Consider the following 21,317-nt stretch of genomic DNA (forward strand, 5'->3'; position numbering starts at 1 on the left):
ATTTTTTATGTGGCACATATTGAAAATGGCATACATTCAGACTATGCTTGGTACCCTCCTCCCATCTCCCCTTCCCCCTCCCAACAATGAGCGTCCTGGTTAACCATGCTATATTTATATTTTTACACAAATTCGGATATAGCTGTTGGGAGGATTTAGCAGTGGAGCAGTGAATAGCTGCAGTTTGTTACATTCATGGGGGGCTCGAAGGTGGCCTTACGGGATAGTCACAGGGAGTGTGTTGACCCGAGTGTTGTTTGAAGTAAAAACATGGTCTCCCTTCCCACAGCCTGCTCCCCCTCCGCAGCCTGGGAAGGAAGGGGAAATCAAGGCAGGTTTTATGATGGAGTTCTGCCATGGTCAGGCCGTGGAGAGCGTGTTGTGCAATTACAGGACCGCGATTTCACTTTTTTGTTTGTGGTACTGGGAATGGAACCCAGGGGCATTCTACCTCCCAGCTACACCTCCAGCCTGATTTTTAATTCTTTATTTTGAAACAGGGTCTCACTAAACTGCAGAGGACCTCATTAAATAGCTGAGGCTGGCCGTGAACCTGGATCCTCTTGTCTCAGCCTCCCTAGTACTGGGATTACAATTGTGTGCCACCATGCCCGGCTGATTAAATATTTTAACCAAACTCAGAGTGTATTGAGGGGACAGAACAAGGTGTTTATTTTATTTTTTTTATTTTTTACTGGTGCATTATATTTAAACATCATATTGGGGTAAAAAACTTGTGTGTACATACATGTACACAACACTGATTTAACCCCTACCCAATTCCCACCCCATTCCCTCCCCTTCCCTCCCTCCCTTTCTCGGCTTAGTGGTTGACTTCGATATGTTTAAGTACGTTGTGTGTTTTAGAGATTTTCCTCTTCCCCCTCCTTTCTCCTCCTTTATGTTGTCTTGTTTGCTCCTCTATAGGATTTCCTTTTTCATCTAGAGTTCCTCCTATGACCCATTTCTCCCTAACTCTCACATATTAGGGAAAGCATCTGATTTCTTATTTTTTGTGACTGACTAATCTCACTTAGCATAATGTCCTCCAGTTCCATCCATTTCTCTGAAAATGATGTAATTGAGGTTTTTTTTTTAATGGCTGAGTAAAATTACATTGTGTACATATCTCACAGTTTTGTAATCCATTCATCTGTTGATGGACATCTTGGCTGGTTCCATAGTTTGGCTATGGTGAATTGTGCAGCTATGAACATAGATAAGGTGTTTATTTCTTATTTATTTATTTATTTATTTATTTATTTTTGGTGGTACTGGGGTTCCTGGAAACCCTTCTACTTTCGGGCTACACTCCCAGACCTAATTTTATACTTTTTTATTTGGAAACAAGGTCTCTTAAGCCAGAGAGGCTGGCTTCCAACCTGCACGATCCTCCTGTCTCCGCCTGAACAAGGTGTTTAAAGTGGCGCTGGAAGCCTCCAGGCTGCCAAGAGTGGTCCAGGCAACCCAGGATGCTTAGCTTTGGCCCTGTCTGAAAGATTACTTGATGTTTGTCTATAGATATTAGTGAGTTGTGTTTAAGTTTACACTTACAGGTAAAGGAAATCCATGGCTAAAAAATAGTCAGATGCAAATTTTATTAAGAAACATTTTATAATTATGCAATGTGATACCTTAAAAAGCAGTGAATAGCTGGGCGTGGGGGCGCACACTTGTAATCCCAGTACTTGGCAGGCTAAGACAGGAGGATCGCAGGCTAGAAGCCAGCCTCAGCTACTTAGGCCCTCTGTAACTCAGTCAGACCTGTTTCAAAATAAAGCATAAAAAAATAGGGCTGAGGGTGTAGCTCAGAGGTAGAATGCCCCTGGTCTCAATCCCCAGTACTGCCCAAAACCCAAAACTAAATACCATTGAACATGGTGCTGAATGTGGCCTAGTCAAGCTGAGTTTTGTCGTGTCTTTCTGGAATGATCTGGAAACCCGAGATGGCTTTCTGGTAAGCACGCCAGTTCCACCAGCATGCTACAGCGAGCCTTCAAGCCTTTATTGTGTGTGCTCCTCGGCTTGGCTGCAGGAGAGCTGCGGTCCCCAGGGCTCCGGGTGTCCTGGTGCAGGATCCTGATGCAGGAGCAGCTCCTGCTGGGTGGGGTGCTGCCGTGGCTGGGGCGGGTGCAGGAGTCCCAGCCGGGACATGTCTGACATGCCAGGCTCTGTGAGGGTGGGGTGGCCTCCATGGCTGCTAAGAATCGCACACCCAGCTGGGTGTGAGGACCCTGCGGTGGGAAGGAAGCAGGGAGCTGGACCAAATCCAGGTTATCCAGAGGGAGATTCAGTTAACCTTAGCACTTACTGATTGCCCGAGGCCTGGACGAAGCAGAGATCAATAGAAAAGTCCCTCCAGGAGCTGGCCAAGAAGGGCAGGCAAGTTAGAATTCAATAACCTGGTGAAAGTGAAGACAGCTGCAGGCTGACAGAGCCAGCGCAGGGCGGTGGGCGCAGGCAGGCTGTGCTCAGAGGGCCCGGTGGGCTTGGGAGCCAGAGCTCAGGGTTGGCAAGAGGGTGGGCATCAGCTTGGCCTGTGGCTCAGGACGGAAGGGGTGATGTAAGTGCAAGTGGCGGGCGCGGCCTCCTGGAGCCAGGACCGCTATTTGCCTGAGGTCCCCCGGGGGGCAGCGCCTGCAGGTGATGGATGTTGTTTTTGGGGCTGGGTTGGGGGTGACAGCCAACAAGTGGCAGGGACAGAGTTGGTCACACTCAGTGGGGTGTGGGGCGTGGGGGGCCACGGGATTGACCAAGATGCAGCAGACCTGGGCGGGGAGCCACAGGCCAGCGATGCTTGAGGCGGCTGTGAAGGGGCTGAGGGGGACGGGCGAAGGTGGCCAGCTTGTTCTGCGTTAGATGTGGCTGTGAGGAGTCAGCAAGCCGAGGAGACGGAGACTCTGCTCCAGGGGTGCTCTAGCTGGGTGTTCTCAGCGCGGGAAGGGCAGTTCCAGGACCAGGGTGACCCACAGCTCTGAAAGGTGCCTGGCCCCACACTCTGGAATCGTGGTGTGTGGTGGGCAGGGAGCCGTGTGGACGTGAGGGGGAGTGGGCAGGGGTGTCAGGAGAGGTGGCCTGTGTGGATGCACCTCTGACTTGCGTCGATGAGGCTGATGTTTGGGAGTTCTGTGGGTGTGAGACCCAGCAAGGCACACATCTCTGTTTAAAACAGGGATGTTCTAGGTCAGGAGGAAGTGGAGTCTCGTTTTGGGGAAAGGTCCTAAGACAGTCTTGGGTTGGAAGAAGCACGCAGCCATACAGTCCATTCTCCAACTCTCGGGGTGGGCCCTGGTGACTGGCTGGGAGGGGACTGGGACTCTGTGAGCAGGGCAGGGCTCCCTGCGGCCCCCCGGCTCTGCGTATCCCAGAGCAGTGCATTGCCCGTCACTCTTGACCAGCTTCCACAGTGGGCTGGACTGGGGCGCAGTTGGAAGGAGGACCCCAAACCACCTGCCTCTGTGGCCTTGGGCCCTGGACATCACTCCCCGGTGGCTTTGTGTGGACTTTGGGAGCAAGAGAAACCCTTCACACAGGCCGCAGAGGGACTGAACTCAAGGAAACAGGGTGTAGGGGGGAGAGGTCCAGCCCTGTCCTTGTGGCCGGAAGGGAATTCAAGCCCAGCAACACGTTCCTATGCCTGTGACTTTGGTTGGGGTCTTGAGCTTTTGCTTTTTTGACCCAGCCTTTTTGCCTAGGGGTTGAGAAGGACACGTTTCTTGCGGGTTTAGAAGCACATTTCTGGCCTCAGCAAGTCCCTGCTCCCTGAGAGCCTTCAGCCGTCCGGGTCAGTCTGCACACACGCCTCCCGTGGCGTCTGTCTGCACACACGCCTCCCGTGGCGTCTGTCTCCTTTAGGGTCAAGCAGCAGCAGAGCTCGAGCCGAGGCGGTCAGTGTGAGATGGGATTCGCACTGCAAGGCCGAATTCAGTCATTCTGCTTCAGTTTTAGTGGAGGACTGAGAGCTGGTGCCCGGCGCGCTCATGGTGGGCTTTCCAGCCCTAAAGGCGGGGTGCAGGGAAGCTGGTCTCTCCCTTGTGGCCTGAGAGGATGCTTCATGAGCTGGGCCCATTCAGCCTGCCCCTCCGCCTGCCTTCAGCACACCCACAGACATGTTGGGGGCTGGCGTCCACGCTGCACTGGACCCATCATGTCCACAAGCTGTGCTCCCGGGCCTGTGCCCTCAGGTCCGGGGGCACAGTCACACTCCTGCCGCAGGATTACTCCTGGGTCCATAAAGGGATTTGGCATGCAAAGGTAATCAGATAATAACAGTCACTGTACTTAAAATTTTAAAAGTTGAGAACTGTTATTAAGTTTAAAAATACGTTGTTATGTGTTTATGCGTCGTCAGTTCTGGTTTATAATTGACGGGGCCAAGAAGCTGGTTTCTCTTAATCATCATTCAGTTAGGGGAAAAGCAAGGCTTGATTTACTTCTATCTCACTCATTATTGTCACTTAACAGGTAAATGAAAGGGGAGCGCTTTGCCATTTAAGAGAAAGTACTTCTGGGGTCGGGGTTGTAGCTCCCTGGGGGTGTGCTTGGCTCGGCAGATGTGAGGCCCTGGGTTGGACCTCCTGCACCAAATAGAAGGAAATTACTTTCAGCTTCTAGTTAATCTTCTAGTCAGTCAGTTTACCTTTTGTATGTGATATGCTTTCTGTTTACTTTATCTCTACAAATTATCGACACATTTTACTTCTTGCCTACTGTAAGAGCCATTATAAAAAATTTAGAACAAGATCTGCTTCATCTTTGTAGTCTTTGAAACTGGCTTGGAATTTCGTATGAAATCAACCATGGTTACTGCCCGATTAATAGGACTAAAAAGTTATGAAAAGATGAAGGCCCCTTGATCACGAGTCACCCGAGTCTGTTTGGTAGTTTATGTGCTGGCCTCTCTGCCTCTTTGACGTCTAAAGTAAGGTAACTGCTCATCCTTGGGTGGGATTCAGGCTCTGTTACCACTCACCAAGAAGAAACTGAGGCCTGGGGGAGGCAGAGCCACTCACCTAATGACCAGGCGGAGGGTCTGAGCCTTGTCCTGCTGTCAGCCCACCTGGGCCCCTTGGCATCTTAGCCCAGCCCCGGGGAGGCTGGGGACGGCACTGTCTCCTGAGCCTCCCCCCTTACCTGTCAGAGAGGCCACAATCGATGCTTATTCCTTCAAGGTAGCTGTGAGGGTCGAAGTCGTCAACACGCAGTGCACTGTGGCTCAGCAGCCAACACCTGTGATCCCAGCTGCTCGGAAGGCTGAGGCAGGAGGATCGCAAGTTTGAGGCCAGCCTGGGTAAAGCCAGACCCTGTCTCAAAAAAAAAAAAAAAAAAAAAAGGGTTGGGAGCTGGGCATGGTGGCACACACTTCTAATCACAGCATGTGGGAGGCTGAGCAGGAGGATTGTGGTTCAAGGACAGCCTCAGCTACTTAGTGAGTCCCTTCGCAACCCACTCTGCCATGCCCCCCCCACCACCACCACTGAGGTCTGGGGGACATTCCCATAGTGGTGTGGTGGTATGCGCCAGTGACCCTCGTTCTTGGGAGGTTTAGATGGGGGATCGGAGGTTCAAGGCCAGCCTCAGCACTTTAGTGAGACCCTCTTCGAAAATAATAAATAAAATAGGGCTGGGATGTAGCTCAGAGTTAGAATGGCCCTGGGTTCAAGCCCAGCTCTTCTCTGCCTGAAAACCCTCACAGTGGCGCTGAAGAGCAACAGCTCACAGCAGATTGAACGAGGACACAGGTCGGGACCCGCTGTCTTCACTCACTAGAGGGTTGCAGAGATGTCAGACACCGTGGTTCCTCTCATCAGTTTTTGTCTTGAGAAATATGGTCTTTGTTGTAGAAATAAACTTTTAGTATAACGTAAATGGACTCAATTTTAGTATTTAAAATGAATAAGGAGATACTACTTACATTTTTGAGTTTTAATTTCCAGTATAGTAAACATCAAAAGATAAAAAACCCACAGAGGCCACAGGTCTCTGGTGTCTTCAGTAATTGAGTTATAAAGAGGTCCTGTGGTCACAAGGCTGGAAATAGCTGGCGTGGGCGCGCTCTGGCTGCGTGCTTATTTAAACTTCAGCTTGCTTAGCTGTAAAATGGGAAGAAATAGCCAGGCGTGGTGGCGCACGATTGTAATCCCAAGCATGTAATGCTTGGGAGGCTGAGACAGGAGGGTTGCACAGGTTCAAAGCCAGCCTCAGCAGCTCAGTGAGACCCTGTTTCCAAATAAAATATAAAATAGGTCTGGGAGTGTAGCCCGGAGGTAGAAAGCCCCTGGGTTTTGTCCCTAGTAAGAAATAGCACTGCCCCGGGCAGGAGGTAAGAGGCTGCCCCGGGCCTCTGGAGGCACCGGGCTCAGTTCCTGGTGCTCAGGGACGGTTTGACCAGTGGGCCCTGCGTTTGCTCTCGCTGCAGCGACACGCAGACCGCGTATTATGGGGGCCCCGCAGATTCCCGATACCGCGGAGCCAGCTTACGCAATGCCCGTTAGGCGAGTGAGCTGGAAAATTCCTAGTGGCGGCTCTGAGTTAGCCTCGATGACTCGGGCCCAAGCTTGGGTACTGACTTACAGTTTAGTGGTGACAGGCTCCATCGGTAGCAGTTTGACATGGAATTACAGAGCGGCCTCAAAACGCCCAAGGCGTCCATGCCCCAGGTAGCCCGTCCCGGGCTCTGCCACACGCCAGCGCTGTGACCTGCGCGAAGTCCTTGCCTTTCTGTTTTATTATAAAAACGGAAAGTGCTGAGGTGCAGGAATCCTGCTGTGGAGTCTCACATGCAGCCCGAGCAGCGTCAGGGCGCTCTGTTCTAAAGACACAGGAAAGACGCGTGGCCGACGTCACACGGAGGGGCGGCAGCCACTGGACACGCGCAGGAGCTCTGCAGAAATAAACGAGGCACACGGTAGCCCAGAGCGCCGAGGCTGACTGCCTACCCCCAGCTGGGAGGGGCGAAGGCCAGAGTGTAAAGGTTAACCTACCCGAGTACCCGTTGGAAGTGAGGGTCATGATTATTTGACGTTTGCCATATTTTAGAAGAAAAAGGATTTCATTGCTCCTCTTTGAGCCACTAACACACCTGTGCAGGTGAAGAGAATTCAGGCAGTAGTGATCCTTCCAGAGAAGTTCTGTGTGCTGAAGTTTTGAAAATTGAACATTTGTTTGGGTTAGTTTTTGTTGGTTTGGATAAACTTTTTTTTTTTTTTTTTTTTTTGCAAATAGGTTTATAAACTAAGCCTCCTGATGGCAGAGTCATGATTTGAATTGCCCATTGCTGTCTTTAAAAATCTGCAAGCCCCACCTTTGATCTTGTAAGAACTTGCTCACGCTGGCAGCCCGGGCAGGCGAGAGCCTTCACCTTGGGTCTGAACAGCTGTGTGGGGTCCTGGCTCCATCACTTGCCGTTTCCTTTGGGAAAACACTTCTCTCAGCTTCACTTTGCTGGTCTGTAAACGAGAAAAGCAGTGGCTTCCTGGGCAGACTGCTAGGATGACCCCAAGAGACGATGTTGAGGAACCCGAGTGCCGGGCACGCCAGCCCCGACGCACGGGCCTCGCGGTGCTGTAAGCGAATCCCAGCATCCTGTGCACCGCCCGCAGAAACCGAACTCGAGTGAGACCCCTGCTTACCTCTCTTGTCTTACAGCTTAAGGGTCACTGAACAGATAACTCGTGCTTGGGCACAGGATTCTGATGTTTTTGTTACTGTTTTGTAATGTTTCTTTTAAGTTCTTCTTCCTCATCTGGTGTCCAAATAGATATGTAGTGGAGGTGCTGACCAGGCATCTTCCTGAGAGAAATAATCTGTTCCTTCCAGCGAAACCTTAGAGGCAGTCACAGAATGAAAATTCTTAGTATGGAAAAATAAGCAAATTCCCATTTTGGCTTTTATAAGTTTAATTCTGCTTAAGTTTAAAAATTAAAATGTTTGCCAGGTGTGGTGGTGCACACTTGTAATCCCTGCGCTTGGGAGGCAGAGACAGGAGGATCGTGCAGGTTTGAAGCCAGCCGTGCGCACTGGCTTAGGAGACCCTGTTTCCAAATAAAAATGCAAAAATAGGTCTGGGAATGTAGCCCGGAGATAGAAGGGCTTCCAGGAACCCCAGTACCACCAAATAAATAAATAAATAAATAAATAAATAAATAAATAAGAAAGATGTTTTCAGATAAGTAACTTTCAGTCCTCTGTAAGAATAACCCAATATTAGATCTTGAAAGAGAAGACAGATCTGAACTGTGCAGTGTAAGACAGTAAAGAACCCAAGAAGCGTTTTTGTCTTTCAGTTTCTTTAGCAATTTTTTGCACCACATTGCAATTTTAAAATGGAATGATAACCTTGAGAGAGCATTAGTTTACTTCCCAGTGTCACAGCTGAGAGAACCGGTGCTCAGAGGGGGTCATGGCTAGGTGGTAGCGATGGAGGCTCTCCCTCTGGATGGAGGTGCTCCCTCTGGATGGAGGTGCTCCCTCTGGACAGAGGTGCTCCCTCTGGATGGAGGCTCTCTTTCTGGATGGAGGCTCTCTTTCTGGATGGAGGTGCTCCCTCGTGGCCTGGAGGGCTGGCCGGCTCTGTGGGCTCAGTGTGATCATCCTTTAGACAGGGCCTCACTGTGCTGTCAGGCTGGCCTTGAACTCAGGACCAGGCGTGGCCTCCGCACCTGGCAGCTTGCCCTTTGACTCGGTGTCTGAAATGCGGTTCAGGTGTGGGTTGGGCTAGTGTGCGGCTGCTGCTGCCCTGGCTTCCAGGAGTGAGATTCACGCAGGCACTGGGCACATCTCTGTGAGACGATATGTAAACTAAGATGTGGCCCCCTTCCCCTTTCTCTTCTATTATACAACCTTTTGAATGAAATAAAATATTTTATTCTTTGTATTCTTTTCTTGGATTTTAAATTCCCATTTTTTTGGCTTCTAAACTCTTTAGCACTCCTAGTTTTCTTTAATCAAGTCACTTAAGGTTTATTTTTAAACCTTTAATTCCATAGGAAGAACTCAACCAGTGTGATTATTTGACAGGTTTTTACCAAATAGTGCAATTTATCTCTTGTCAAAGATATGTTCCAAGGGAGAATAGTTAGAGCTGATATGTTAACTGCTACAGAAGTGTGAGGCCTAAAAAAGCTGGGTATGATGGTGCATGCTTGTAATCCAGCATGTGGGAGGCTGAGACAGGAGGATCGTGGTTCTCAAACAGCCGTAGCTACTTAGGGAGGCCCTTTGCAACTCAGTGAGACCCTATTTCAAAATAAAGAATAAAAAATAGGGGTGAGGGAGTAGCTCGGAGGTAGAATGTCCCTGGGTTCCAACCCCAGTACTGCAAAAAAAAAAAAAAAAAAAAAAAAAAAAAAAAAAAAGTGTGAGGCCTGGCTAATCTCGGCTCCCTGTGATCTTAGTGGGAATGTCCTGAACCTGAACCCGAACTTGAACTTGAACTTGAACTTGAGGGTACAGGTTGGCCACACTCATTCCGATTGACAGGGCAGGCGGGGAGCAAGACGCCAAGGCCGCCTGTGAAATTAATCCATTCTATTTAGGCTATTAAAAAATAACAGCCGCGCACCTCGGAGAGGCAGCGGGTCGCTACCATGAAGACGGTGCTTGTCATGGGCCTGGGTTTCTCTTGCACAAAGACATGAGGTCTGGGAGAGCCTGGCCCGCCGCCCGGGTATTATGCTGTCTCCCTCTGCCTGGGATGGGTTTGGACGTAGCAGGCTGGGATGGGGGAGGCTGCTTTGTACTTTTTCTGTCCTTGTGAATTAGTTAGAAGCCCAGCCGGGGCCAGGCCGGCTGCACCCATGGAGCTGCCTGTCCTCCGTGCGAGGGCCAGGCTGGGTCGGCCTGGGCCCACTCTCACCCTGAGATCCAAGCCCCTTACTTTTAGCTGATTTCCAAATTTATAATTCAGTACTATTTTGATCATTTTGCACTGTTGGACAAGTATTCCGGAAAGTCCTCAGAGGGGAAGTAATTAATCTTGAAATCTTTTATTTATGCTTTGCTGTCTTGTGATCCCTCCCCCCCCTTTTTGTGGTACTGGGGATGATATCCAGGGGTTTTCTACACTCCCAGACCTATTTTATATTTTATTTGGAAACAGGGTCTAACTAAGTAGCTGGGGCTGGCTTTGAACCTGCACGATTCTCCTGTCTCAGCCTCCCAAGTGCTGGGATTACAAGCGTGCGTCCCATGCCGGTTCTCAGATACTTCTCTTTCCCCCTTAATTAAAAATATCAGAATCTCGGCCGGGTATGCTGGTGCACGCTTATAATCCCAGCATTTGGGAAGCTGAGACAGGAGGCTTGTGGTTCGCGCGGACATCCTCAGCTCCTTAGTGAGGCCCTTTGCAAGTCAATGAGACCCTGTTTCCAAATAAAGAATAAAAAATAGGGCAGAGGGAGGGTATAGCTCAGAGGTAGAATGTCCCTGGGTTCCCCAGTAACACACACACACACACACACACACACACACACACACACACAGAATCAGAATCTCTTTTCTGCGTGTGAAGTGTCCCTCTCTTTCACCGGGGTTCTTTGAGGAATAACCAGTACATGGTGTATACAGAATTACTTGTACTGTTCTGTGTATCACGGCCCTGAGGATGGTTGTGCTTCTTTCTGGTCCAAGTCTCTGCAGGTTTGCGGTCCTCCCGGGGGCTCTACTGGGCTGAGCGTTTCTGCTTCTCGTGGGCGGCTCTGTCTCCTCTCTCTGCTCACCTAGCACCCTTACTCTTCACACCTATGCGTGTGAGTGTGAATGGACCCAGCCCTGCTGGGTGACAGGGCTGGAGCCATGGCCCCAAGCTGGTGGGACAGCCCTGCCGGAGGCTGCCAACAGAGGAGGAGGCTTCAGAACACAGTACCGGAGGGGACTAAGGAGCCACGCCACCTGGCAGCACAGGCCCCCTAGCCGCAGGAGGGCAGTTAGCGTCCCCTCAGGGCTCTCCCCGCCCAGGGTGCTCCAGGGTGCTCGGGAGCACTCGCCCCAGCCATCTGGGAAGGGACACCTGGTGAGTCTGGACGCTCCCGGCTGCCCAGCCCCGGGTGCCTCCCCTACGCCAGCAGGTGTACTAGGATTATAGTCATGCACTCCCATACTAGCTCAGCATGAGCTGTGAGTTTCTATCTTCTCTCTTATCTCCCCCCCCCCCCCGCCCCTCTTGGGGGATTAAACCTAGGTGTGCTCTGCCCCTGAGCTCCATTCCCAGCACTTTCCCATGGTTTATTTTGAGACAGGGCTCTGCTCAGCTGCCCGGGCATACCTCCAACTTGCCGGCATACCTCCAACATACCTCCAAGTTTCCGGCTCGGCTCCCCTCGCCCAGCTTCGCGCTGAGTTTCTGGGGCACAGATCACACGGTGATGGACGCCACTGTCCACGGCGTCCATTTCTGATCACACTGGAGTCCCGTCACGGCCCCAATAGTGACGGTCCCCTGTGGGAAGGAAAGAGACTTCAGAAGAGCCGCTGAAGTCCAGGGCGACCCAGAGCGGAGCCTGAGCCCACCCCAAGCAGCACCCTGCTGGCGGGGCACACCGGGCCTCCAGCCTAGGCCAGATGCATCGCATCTGCATCTGTTTGTAGATGGAGTTTGTTAATTCTGCCATAAGAGAGTCTCTCTTACAAAGGAATGAATCTGAAATGTGTCTGGTTTCCCGTGGAACCACTATTTTAGGATCTTACTTATGCACGTTCTTTCTTTCTTTCTTTCTTTCTTTCTTTCTTGTATTGAGGATTGAACCCAGGGGCCTTCAACCTCCAAGCTACACCCCCATCCCTATTTTTTTGTTCTTTATTTTGAAACAGGGTCTCACTGAATTGCGAAGGGCCTCACTGAGTAGCTGAGGCTGGCTGCGAACCGCAATCCTCCTGTCTCAGCCTCCCAAGTGCTGGGATTACAGGTGTGTACCACCATGACTGGCCAGAAAGAGAACATTTAGCCAAGGGAGAACCATCCAAAATAGAGAGGGGTGAAAGAGCACGGGGACTGGGGAGCAGAGACACTGCTGTGTTTGGAACACACCGGTGTGTGTAAAGAAGTTAGGGTCACAGAGCAGTGCCGCTCACTTGGGCAAGGGTGTGGAGCAGCCTGATTCTTGGTATTTTCCCTGCATCTCCCCTTTTCTTTTTTAAACAAATCTGATGGATTTTTGGATGGGATATTGCCATGTTTCCCAGGCTGCTCTAGAACTTGTGAGCTCAGCCACCATCCCAGTCTCCCATCCCAGCCTCCCTCCTAGCCACAGGTGTGCGCTTCTGCACCTGACTCAGACATGCCTGTTTCATTCTTTTTTTTTTTTTTTTTTTTTTTTTTTTGGTGATACTGGGGTTCCTGGAAGCCCTTCTACCTCCGGGCCACACTCCCAGACCTATTTTTTTTAATTTTTGGAAACAGGGTCTCTTAAGCCAGCGCGGCCGGCTCCGAACCAGCGCGATCCTCCTGTCTCCGCCTCCCAGGTGCGGAGATTACAAGCGTGCGCCACCACGCCCGGCTTCATTCTTTTTTATTTTTATTTTTGAAACAGGGTCCCACTAAGTTGCAGAGGGCCTCGCTAAGTAGTTAGGCTGTCTGTGAACCCTCCTGTTTCAGCCTCCCAGGTACTGGGATTACAAGCGTGCACCATCATGCCCAGCAGACACGGCTATTTTACAAAGACTCTCTGATGGATCGCTGTTGGTAGAATGGCCATTTTGACATTTATTCTGCCTATCCACAAGTATGGGAGATCTTCCATCTCCTGAGATCTCCAGGTTTTTTGTTTAGTGTTTTATAGTTTTCACTGTAGAGATATTTTACCTCCTTGGTTAGATTTGTTGCTAGGTCTGTTGGTTCTTTTGTTCTTTTGAGGTTCTTTTGAGGTTCTTTCTTTCTTTATTTATTTGTGGGTCTGAGGATGGAACCCAGGGGCATTTGGCCTCTGAGCTACACTCCCTGCTCTATTTTTTATTCATTTTGAAACAGAGCCTCACTAAGTAAGGCTGTCCTGAACTGCGATCCTCCTGTCTCAGCCTCCCGAATGCTGGGATTACAAGCGTGTACCACCACGCCCAGCTTAGGTTTCTTTCTTGATGGATTCATGGTTGGCATATATAAAAGCTAATTTTTTTTTTCTTGGTGGTACTGGGGATGGAACCCTTCTACCTCCGGGCTACACTCCCAGACCTATTTTTAATATTTTATTTGGAAACAGGGTCTCTTAAGCCAGTGAGGCTGGCTTCGAACCTGCGCGATCCTCCTGTCTCCGCCTCCTACAAGCATGCGCCACCACGCCCGGCAGGGCTAATGATTTTTGTAGGCAATAAAATTGTATTGTATCCTGCTACGTTGTCAGGTTTGTTCATCAGTCCTAGAGGTCTTTTGGCTGAGTCTTTTTTTTTTTTTTTTTTGGAGTCTTCTAAGTATAGGATCATGCCATCTGCAAATAGAGATAATTTCAGTTCTTCTAAAAATGATCTAAGATTCAATGTAATTCCTATTAAATTTCCAATGTCATTCTTCAGACCTAGAAAAACCAGTCCTAAACTTTATATGAAAAAAAGCCACCCAGAATAGCCAAAACAGTTTTTAACAAAAAGAGTCATGTATCACAACACCTGACTTCAAATTATCTTACAGGTCTATAGTAATGAGAGTGGCATGGTATTGGCATAAAAACAGACACATAGACCAGTGGAACAGAATAGAAGATACAGAAACAAAGCCACACGCTTAGAGCCAGTTGATTTGTGACAAAGGTGCCAGGCACATATGTTGGAGAAAAGACAGCCTTTCTTTCTTTCTTTCTTTCTTTCTTTCTTTCTTTCTTTCTTTCTTTCTTTCTTTCTTTCTTTCTTTCTTTCTTTTTGGTGGTACTGGGGTTGGAACCCTTCTCCCTCCAGGCTACACTCCCAGACCTATTCTATATTTCATTTGGAAATGGTCCCTTAAGCCAGCGAGGCTGGCTTCGAACCTGCGCGATCCTCCTGTCTCCGCCTCCCAAGCATAGGGATGACAAGCGTGCCCACCAGGCCCGGCAAGACAGCCTTTTCAACAAATGGGGTCGGGAAAACTGCCTATCCTTCTGTAGAAGAATGAAATTAAAGCCCAGCCTCTGTGTCTGATCAAGAGCCAACCCCAAAGGAATCCAGGGCCTGGTCAATAGATCAGAGACGTCGAAGTCCCTGGAGGAGGCAGAGGACCAGCATTTCCGCATATAGGCACGGGCAGAGACTTCCTCAACAAGACCCGAGCCCAGGAAATCAAAACAAGAATCACGCTGGTGTGGTGGCCCACGCCTGTAATCCTGGTACTTGGGAGGCTGAGACAGGAGGACCACAGGTTTGAGGACAGCCTCAGGAAGTAGTGAGACTCATCCACCTCGTGAGACCCTGTTTTCAAGTAAGAAATAAAATCAGGCTGGGGTGGAACCCTCTGGGTTCCATCCCCAGTATCACACACACAAAAACACACACACAGAAAAAAAGAAAAATAATAAAACAGAATTAATAAATAGGATGGCATTAATTGAAAAGCTGTCCCCTGTGACTTTGGGGGGCTTGTCATCCCTATGCTTGGGAGGCGGAGACAGGAGGATCGCGCAGGTTCGAAGCCAGCCTCGCTGGCTTAAGGGACCATTTCCAAATGAAATATAGAATAGGTCTGGGAGTGTAGCCTGGAGGTAGAAGGGTTCCAACCCCAGTACCACAAAAAAAAAAAAAAAGAAAGAAAGAAAGAAAGAAAGAAAGAAAGAAAGAAAGAAAAAGAAAAGGCTGTCTTTTCTCCAACGTATGTGCCTGGCACCTTTGGGAGGCTGAGACAGGAGGAACACGTAGGTTCGAAGCCAGCCTGCCGAATGGGAGATCTTTGCCAGCTACTCCTGATAGGACTAGAGTATACCAAGAATTGAAGACCCTGAGCCTGCCAAGCGTGTTGGGTGGGTGAGCTCCCCGCGGGCTTCGGTGGCGCGGAGGGGCTGCCATCACGGTCTCGAAGACGGTGAAGCGCGCCTTCAAAGATGGAATTTTAGGGACACTGGAAGTAGGTGGTTGGAATGACAGGAGGGCAGGAGAGCCTCGGGGCAGGAATGGAGGTCACTTCTGGGGGACACCATGCTCCTTTCTCTCCTGCTCTGGTCTCTGGCCACGGCAGAAGGAGCTGAATGGCGACCGCCCTTTCTCTCTAAGCCCTTGGGCTCTTCAGAGGCGCCCTCCCAGGGCAGGCGTGACACTCCTGCGCCTCACACGTGCAGGCTGGGGAAGAGCGTGGTGAGCCGTGGGGGCAGGCCGGGGTGTCCCCCGTGACTTTGGGTGTGACAGCATTCCCCATGACTTGGGGGATGATAGTGTCCCCTGTGACTTTGGGGGCGAGGGTATCCCCCGTGACTTTGGGGGATGATAGTGTCCCCCGTGACTTGGGGGTGACGCGTTCTCCCGTGACTTTGGGGTGATAGTGTCCCCTGTGACTTTGGGGGGCGAGGGCGTCCCCTGTGACTTTGGGGTGATAGTGTCCCCTGTGACTTTGGGGGCGAGGGCGTCCCCTGTGACTTTGGGGTGATAGTGTCCCCCGTGACTTTGGGGGTGAGGGCGTCCCCCGTGACTTTGGCGAGGAGACTGAGATGAACAGGAGACAGAAGCTGTGTTTTGAGGCCGTTTGGAGCTGGCAGTGGGAGGCGAGAGCCTTTTCCTAGAAGCAGGCAGGGTGGAGACCAGAGGGAGAAGGCTGGGCCGGAGCTTGGAAGAAGCTGGTAAATTAAGTAACTTCCTTTCTGTGTAATCCTCCTGTGATGCTTTCTCCAGCATTTTATTTGGAAACAGTTTCAAACTTAGAAATTGAAATAGAAGCAAAGTAACTTCCAACTGCCTTCATTTTCTTTAAAGTTTTGCCAAATGTGTTTGAGCACTCTTGTTGTTTCTTATACACTATTTTATTCTGAACCATTTGATTTGAGAATAAGTCACAGACAGTAGATGTTTTTCCTTTTAGATGTTTCACATTTTATGGGTTTTATTTTGCCTGCCTGCCTGCCTGTCTGTCTGCCTCCCTCCCTCCCTCCCTTTCTTTCTGCAGTACTGTGGAGGGAACCCAGGGGCATTCTACCTCTGAACTGTACCCCCTAGCCCTATTTTTTGGTCTTTGTATTTTTGAAACAGGGTCTCACTGAGTTGTAAAGGGCCTCGCCAAGTAGCTGAGGCTGCCCACAAACCGCAATCCTCCTGTCTCAGCCTCCCGAATGCTGGGATTCCAAGCGTGCGCCACTGCGCTGGGCTGTCTATTCACTTCTTAACCGGTTTCGAAATTGCATATTAGCTGAGGTAAGCCCTAAATTTAAAATTCAGTCTCTTAGCTGGGCCTGGTACTTGGGAGGCTGAGGTAGGAGGATCATAGGGTTCAGGACAGCCTTAGTGAGACTCTGTTCAACCTAGCAAGACCCTGTTTCAAAATAAAAGCAAAATAAGGCTGGAGAGCCGGGCGTGGTGGCGCACGCTTGTAATCCCAGTACTTGGGAGGCTGGGACAGGAGGAACACGCAGGTTCGAAGCCAGCCTCAGCTACTGAGTGAGGCTCTCAGCAACTTAGTGAGACTCTGCTTCTAAATAAAGTATAAAATAGGTCTGGGAGTGTAGCCTGGAGGTAGAAAAGGCCCTGGGTTTCATCCCAGTACCAAAAAGGGGGGGGGGCTGGGAATATAGATCAGAGGTAGAACGCCCCCTGAGTTAGATCAGTGTATTAATTTCTTATGTAGTTCTATGAGCTTGATTATGCAGATTTGGAAAATTTGATACAGGTTACCACACGTGTTAAAGAAAAATGGTTTAGTTTTTGGATTCTAGAAAAACTGTCGTTAAAAATAACACGTGGCTTTATAATGACTTTTAAAAGTACTGATGCCTTCAAAGACATGCGACTTTTATTGGGGAAAATGTGGTAAATCAGAGAGATTTTATGTATATTTAAGAAATAGCAGAGATGAAGCTGGGCGTGGTGGCGCACACTTGTAATCCTAGCATTCGGGAGGCTGAGACCGGAGGATCGCAGTTCGCGGACAGCCTCAGCTACTTAGTGAGGCCCTCCGCAACTCAGTGAGACCCTGTTTCAAAGTAAAGAATAAAAAAATAGGGCAGAGGGTATAGCTTGGAGGTCAAATGACCCTGGGTTCCATCCCAAGACCCGCAAAAAAAAAAAAAAAAAAAAAAAAAAGAGAGAGAGAAAAGAAAAAAGAAGTAGCAGAGCTGCTGTTGGTGACCAACACCACCTTACCCCGTCACCACCAGCTCAGGACACTGAGATTACCCGCTGCCCTTCCTAAGGTGACGGTGCTCACCAGTATCATTTCTGCTATTTATAATACCTGTGTTTTACCTACACATTTCCATTTCTTAAGAAAGACAGCAGCCAGATGTAGCGGCTCATGCCTGCATCCTGCAATCCCAGTACTTGGGAGGCTGAGACAGGAGGACCACAGGTTTGAGGCCAAGCTCAGCTACTTAATGAGGCCCTCCACAACCTAGTGAGACTCTGTTGCAAAATAAAAAACAAAATAGGACTTGGGGCTTAGCTCAGAGGTAAACCTCCCTTGGGTCCACAGTAATACACACACACACACACACACACACACACACACACACACACACACACGAGTCTGGGGATATAGCTTGGGTTCAAATGCCTCTCCCTGAGCTCAGTCCCCAGTGCTCTTCCCAGAAGAAAAATAGAATAGATGTGAAGCCTGAAAATTCTGAAATTCCAGGAGGTCCAAAATGTCATTTAGTAGCAGGGTCGATGTAGCAGGTTGGAATATTTATTAATAATAACCCAGGCGTATGTTTTTATTTTTTGCCACAAATCTCCAGAAATACCGAGCACATCTACCGCTTATGGCGTTGGAGGTGGGTCTGCACAGTCTCTGTAGCCAAGGTCGGACCTTGTGCGTGGTCAGCCATTTGAGGGGAATACGTGCCCGTGGCCGTGGCCACTCTGTAAAGACACACCAGCCAAGCACCGCACGCTGTCCACCAGGCGCACGGCTTCTGCCAGTCCTTGCTGAGAGAGGTGTTTGCTGTGCGCATGCTCAGTACACTCACACGGACCCACAGGAATTTATTTTTTAAAATTAATGTTTTTTTTTTTTTCCAGGACTAGGGATGGAACCCAGGGCACCCATGTATACCTCCTCTGAGCTATAGCCCTAGCCCTATTTTTTTTTTTTTTTTTTTTTGCTATACTGGAAATGAAACCCAGGGGCATTTTGCCTCCGAGTGACACCCCAGGCCTATTTTTTAGTCTTTATTTTGAAACGGGCTCACTGAGTTGCAAAGGGCCTCACTAAGAAGCTGGGGCTGGCCGTGAACCGCGGTCCTCCTGTCTCAGCCTCCCGAGTGCTGGATTACAAGCCTGCGCCCCACGCCCAGCGGATCCGCAGGAATGTTAAAGCAGGAATCCAGGGCACAGTGCTGCCTGGGCTCTCTTGGAAGGCTGAAAGGTGCGCTGCCTTAGGAGCGGAGGCCACCGAAGTCGAGGGAAGTGCAGGCTGTTTTCCTCTCCCGCCCTCCAGCACGAGGAAGGTCCAGGGGGCCTGACTCCAAGCACACAGGACGACACAGCCGCCTCTCTGTCCCATAGGAGGAGCCTCCGACCTGAGCGCCCCATCCAGGGTGCTGGGCATCTGTGGAACAGTTTGTCTACTAGATCACACACCGGGGGTCTCAGCGCCGGGCACACACCTGCCCTGGCCCTGGCAGGCGCCCCGCTTTTGCCGCTCGGTGACAAGGACTTAACCAGGGTGGCCTGGAGCCTCCCCTCCTGACCCCCACGCCTCCGTGTCCTGGGCTCTGCAGGAGAGTAACAGGTGCTGTGTGCATGGCGTGTGCCTCACACATGCTCACACTGTTGTAAAGTGCGTCCCGCTCATCCCGAGGGCTGTGGGGGGCGCTGCGGGCTGGCCCTGCCTCTGCCCCTGGCTCTCAGGGCCCCTTGGCCTCCCAGCGCCCGGGAGGAGCAGGAGTGAGGAGGGGGCTTCCCTGTGCTCGCCTGGCCTTAGAAACGGCCCCACCTTCCAGTGAACGGCTTGTGTAGACGGCTGGTCTGTGTTTACCGCTGGTCTGTGTTTGCCTTAACCCACATCTCTTCGGGCCGAGCAGCAGCAGGTGTTAAACAGGGCCCTGAAACACGCACACTTGGGTCTCCGCGGTGGCTTTTCTGAATGCACATCTGGTGCATCTGCCGCCTGCCCTGCAGCCCCCGGAGCCTGGTCCACTGGGCCACTGTCCCTGTGCCCCCGGCAGCGTGGTGGAGAGTTGCGAGCGGCTGCCCGCGGCTGCCCGCGGCTGAGTGCTGCCCCCTAGGGGCAGTAACGGCCAGGACCTCGGGCGCCTGGAGCTCAAGTTGGAAGCTACCACATTGGCTGTGACAGGAGCGTCCCTGGTACAGTGGTGACCGCAGGCCCGTGGTCATCCCGAGCCCCGCGGCACCTCTCTGCTGTGCCCACGCGGCGTGGGGGTGGGCGTGCACTGGGGGATTGTATGTGTGTGTGTGTGTGTGTGTGTGTGTGTGTGTGTGTGCTCTAGTACACATGCACACGTACCGTGTCCCTGCCGTTTACCTCCACTCACAGGTGTGTTTGCACGCCTACAAATGCACAGTGCTGTGGACAGGCGCTTGTGCCCTCCCCGAACCCACACTGAATGCACACGTGGCCCAGGTCGGGCCCTGTATGGCTGGTGTCGGTGCCTGCTTGGGACAAGCTTTGCCTCTCGGGCAGTGTGGGGGGTGGTGCCGCCTCGGCCTGCCCCGCGGAGATGTCCTGTTACCACCGCTTCGGCAAGGAGCCACCATTAACTGTTGTCCAGACCACTCTCCAGCGCCCAACTGCCCTTAGTCGTGGGGTCGCGCTGTCCTGCTGTTCTGTGGACTCAGGGACAGCGTGGACAGGTGAAAAGAAAACTGGGTTTGAGCCTAACAGATAGTCAGCCGTCTAATTTTTCTCCCTGGCTTTTCCACATTTCTTAAGAGCAATGTTTTCTGTTGAACCACAAGAATCTATTAACAGTTCACTATAGGTTTCCAGAATCCTGACTTTATTAGCAATTTTAGGTTGAAAAAATTAAAAATTAATCATGGCTCTAGTTATCTGATCATTATTCATATAATAATTTCTTTCTTTTTTCTTTCTTTAAAGATTTGAACATGGAATTCAACCCTTCAGACCACCCTCGGGCCAGCACAATATTCCTCAGTAAATCTCAGACTGACGGTAGGTTGTTACTTTATTTTTTACTTAAATAAAATCGAAGGCATTTAACCTACGTTGTGACTTTCCGGTTCCAGTGTGAAGTAGAGCGCCCTCTAGTGGCCCTATCGTGTATTACTTGGTAGCGGACCTCCGTTTTCTTCTGTAGTGAGTTGTATTATAGTTCCCATTTCAAACACTTTCTTTCACCAATTGGTTGGATGATCTCTACATATATTCTGTAGCATTTGCTTAAATTTGGGAATTTGTCTAAATTCTCAAGACAGTGTGGGTTTGTTAGCATAAAGGAAGGCCGACCACAGCCTCGAGTAAAAACACCATTAACTCTCAGAGCCGGGTGTGGTGGGCACGCTTGTCATCTCAGCATTCGGGAGGCTGAGACAGGAGGATTGTGGTTCGAGGACAGCCTCAGCTATTTAGTGAGGCCCTCTGCAACTCAGTGAGACCCAGTTTTAAAATAAAAAATAGGGCCAGGGGTGTAGCTCGGAGGCAGAATGCCCCTGGGTTCCATTCCCAGTACCAAAAACAAAACAAAACAAGACTGTTTCTTGGTCATCAGGGGAAAGAGTTGAGCCCACACACTAGACGCAGATGTTTTCTCTTTTGCCAGACTTTTAATAACATCTTGGCCCTAAAGATCCCAGGATCCTTGTGGTTTGTTCCGAGTGTGTGGGATTTCTCCTCGGGTGGGCTCTCTCTCAAGCCCCTGGCTACCAAGGAGGGAGAAGGCAAAGCAGGAGCGCGCAGTGGCCACGGCACTGCTTTGTAGGTCCTGGGGGTGAGCGCGGGCCAGGTGCTCAGCCGCAGGTGCGCTGCCTCCCAGTGCGGGGGTTTTGAGGATTTCAGCCTTGAGCCTCTTGGCAAATGGCTAAGCTCTGAGTTGGAGAAGATCCTAACCAGACGAGAAAATAGCAGATGTGTTTGAAGCAGGAGGTTTCTGTGTGGGCTGGTGACTCCTTGGTGGGGACTAGGTAACAGTTCTTGCAAAGGGCAGGTGCAGCTGTGACGTCATCTTTAGCCCACGGACTCAGGTGAAAGACTGCGGGGCCTTTATGAAAACGCAAAGGGTCGGCTAAACCAGTGTAGGCAT

General features: G+C 50.6%; 1 protein-coding gene across 2 annotated transcripts in view; it reads left to right on the plus strand.

Annotated features, from left to right (window-relative positions):
• CCNY (cyclin Y) overlaps positions 1-21,317 on the plus strand; it is a gene marked incomplete at both ends in the record, with an annotated part of 84,627 nt that overhangs the window by 42,459 nt on the left and 20,851 nt on the right. Inside the window, one exon of one of the 2 annotated variants that reach the window (XM_080717137.1) lies at positions 20,156-20,230. The exons of the other annotated variant lie outside the window; for it this stretch is intronic. Within the exon in view, the coding sequence (XP_080573263.1) occupies positions 20,156-20,230 (75 nt within the window). The remainder of the gene's footprint in view (positions 1-20,155; positions 20,231-21,317) is intronic. 2 annotated transcript variants of the gene reach the window in all.

This window comes from Muscardinus avellanarius (assembly GCF_963383645.1).
Source record: "Muscardinus avellanarius genome assembly, chromosome: 20".
In the NCBI taxonomy this organism is placed as follows: Eukaryota; Metazoa; Chordata; class Mammalia; order Rodentia; family Gliridae; genus Muscardinus; species Muscardinus avellanarius.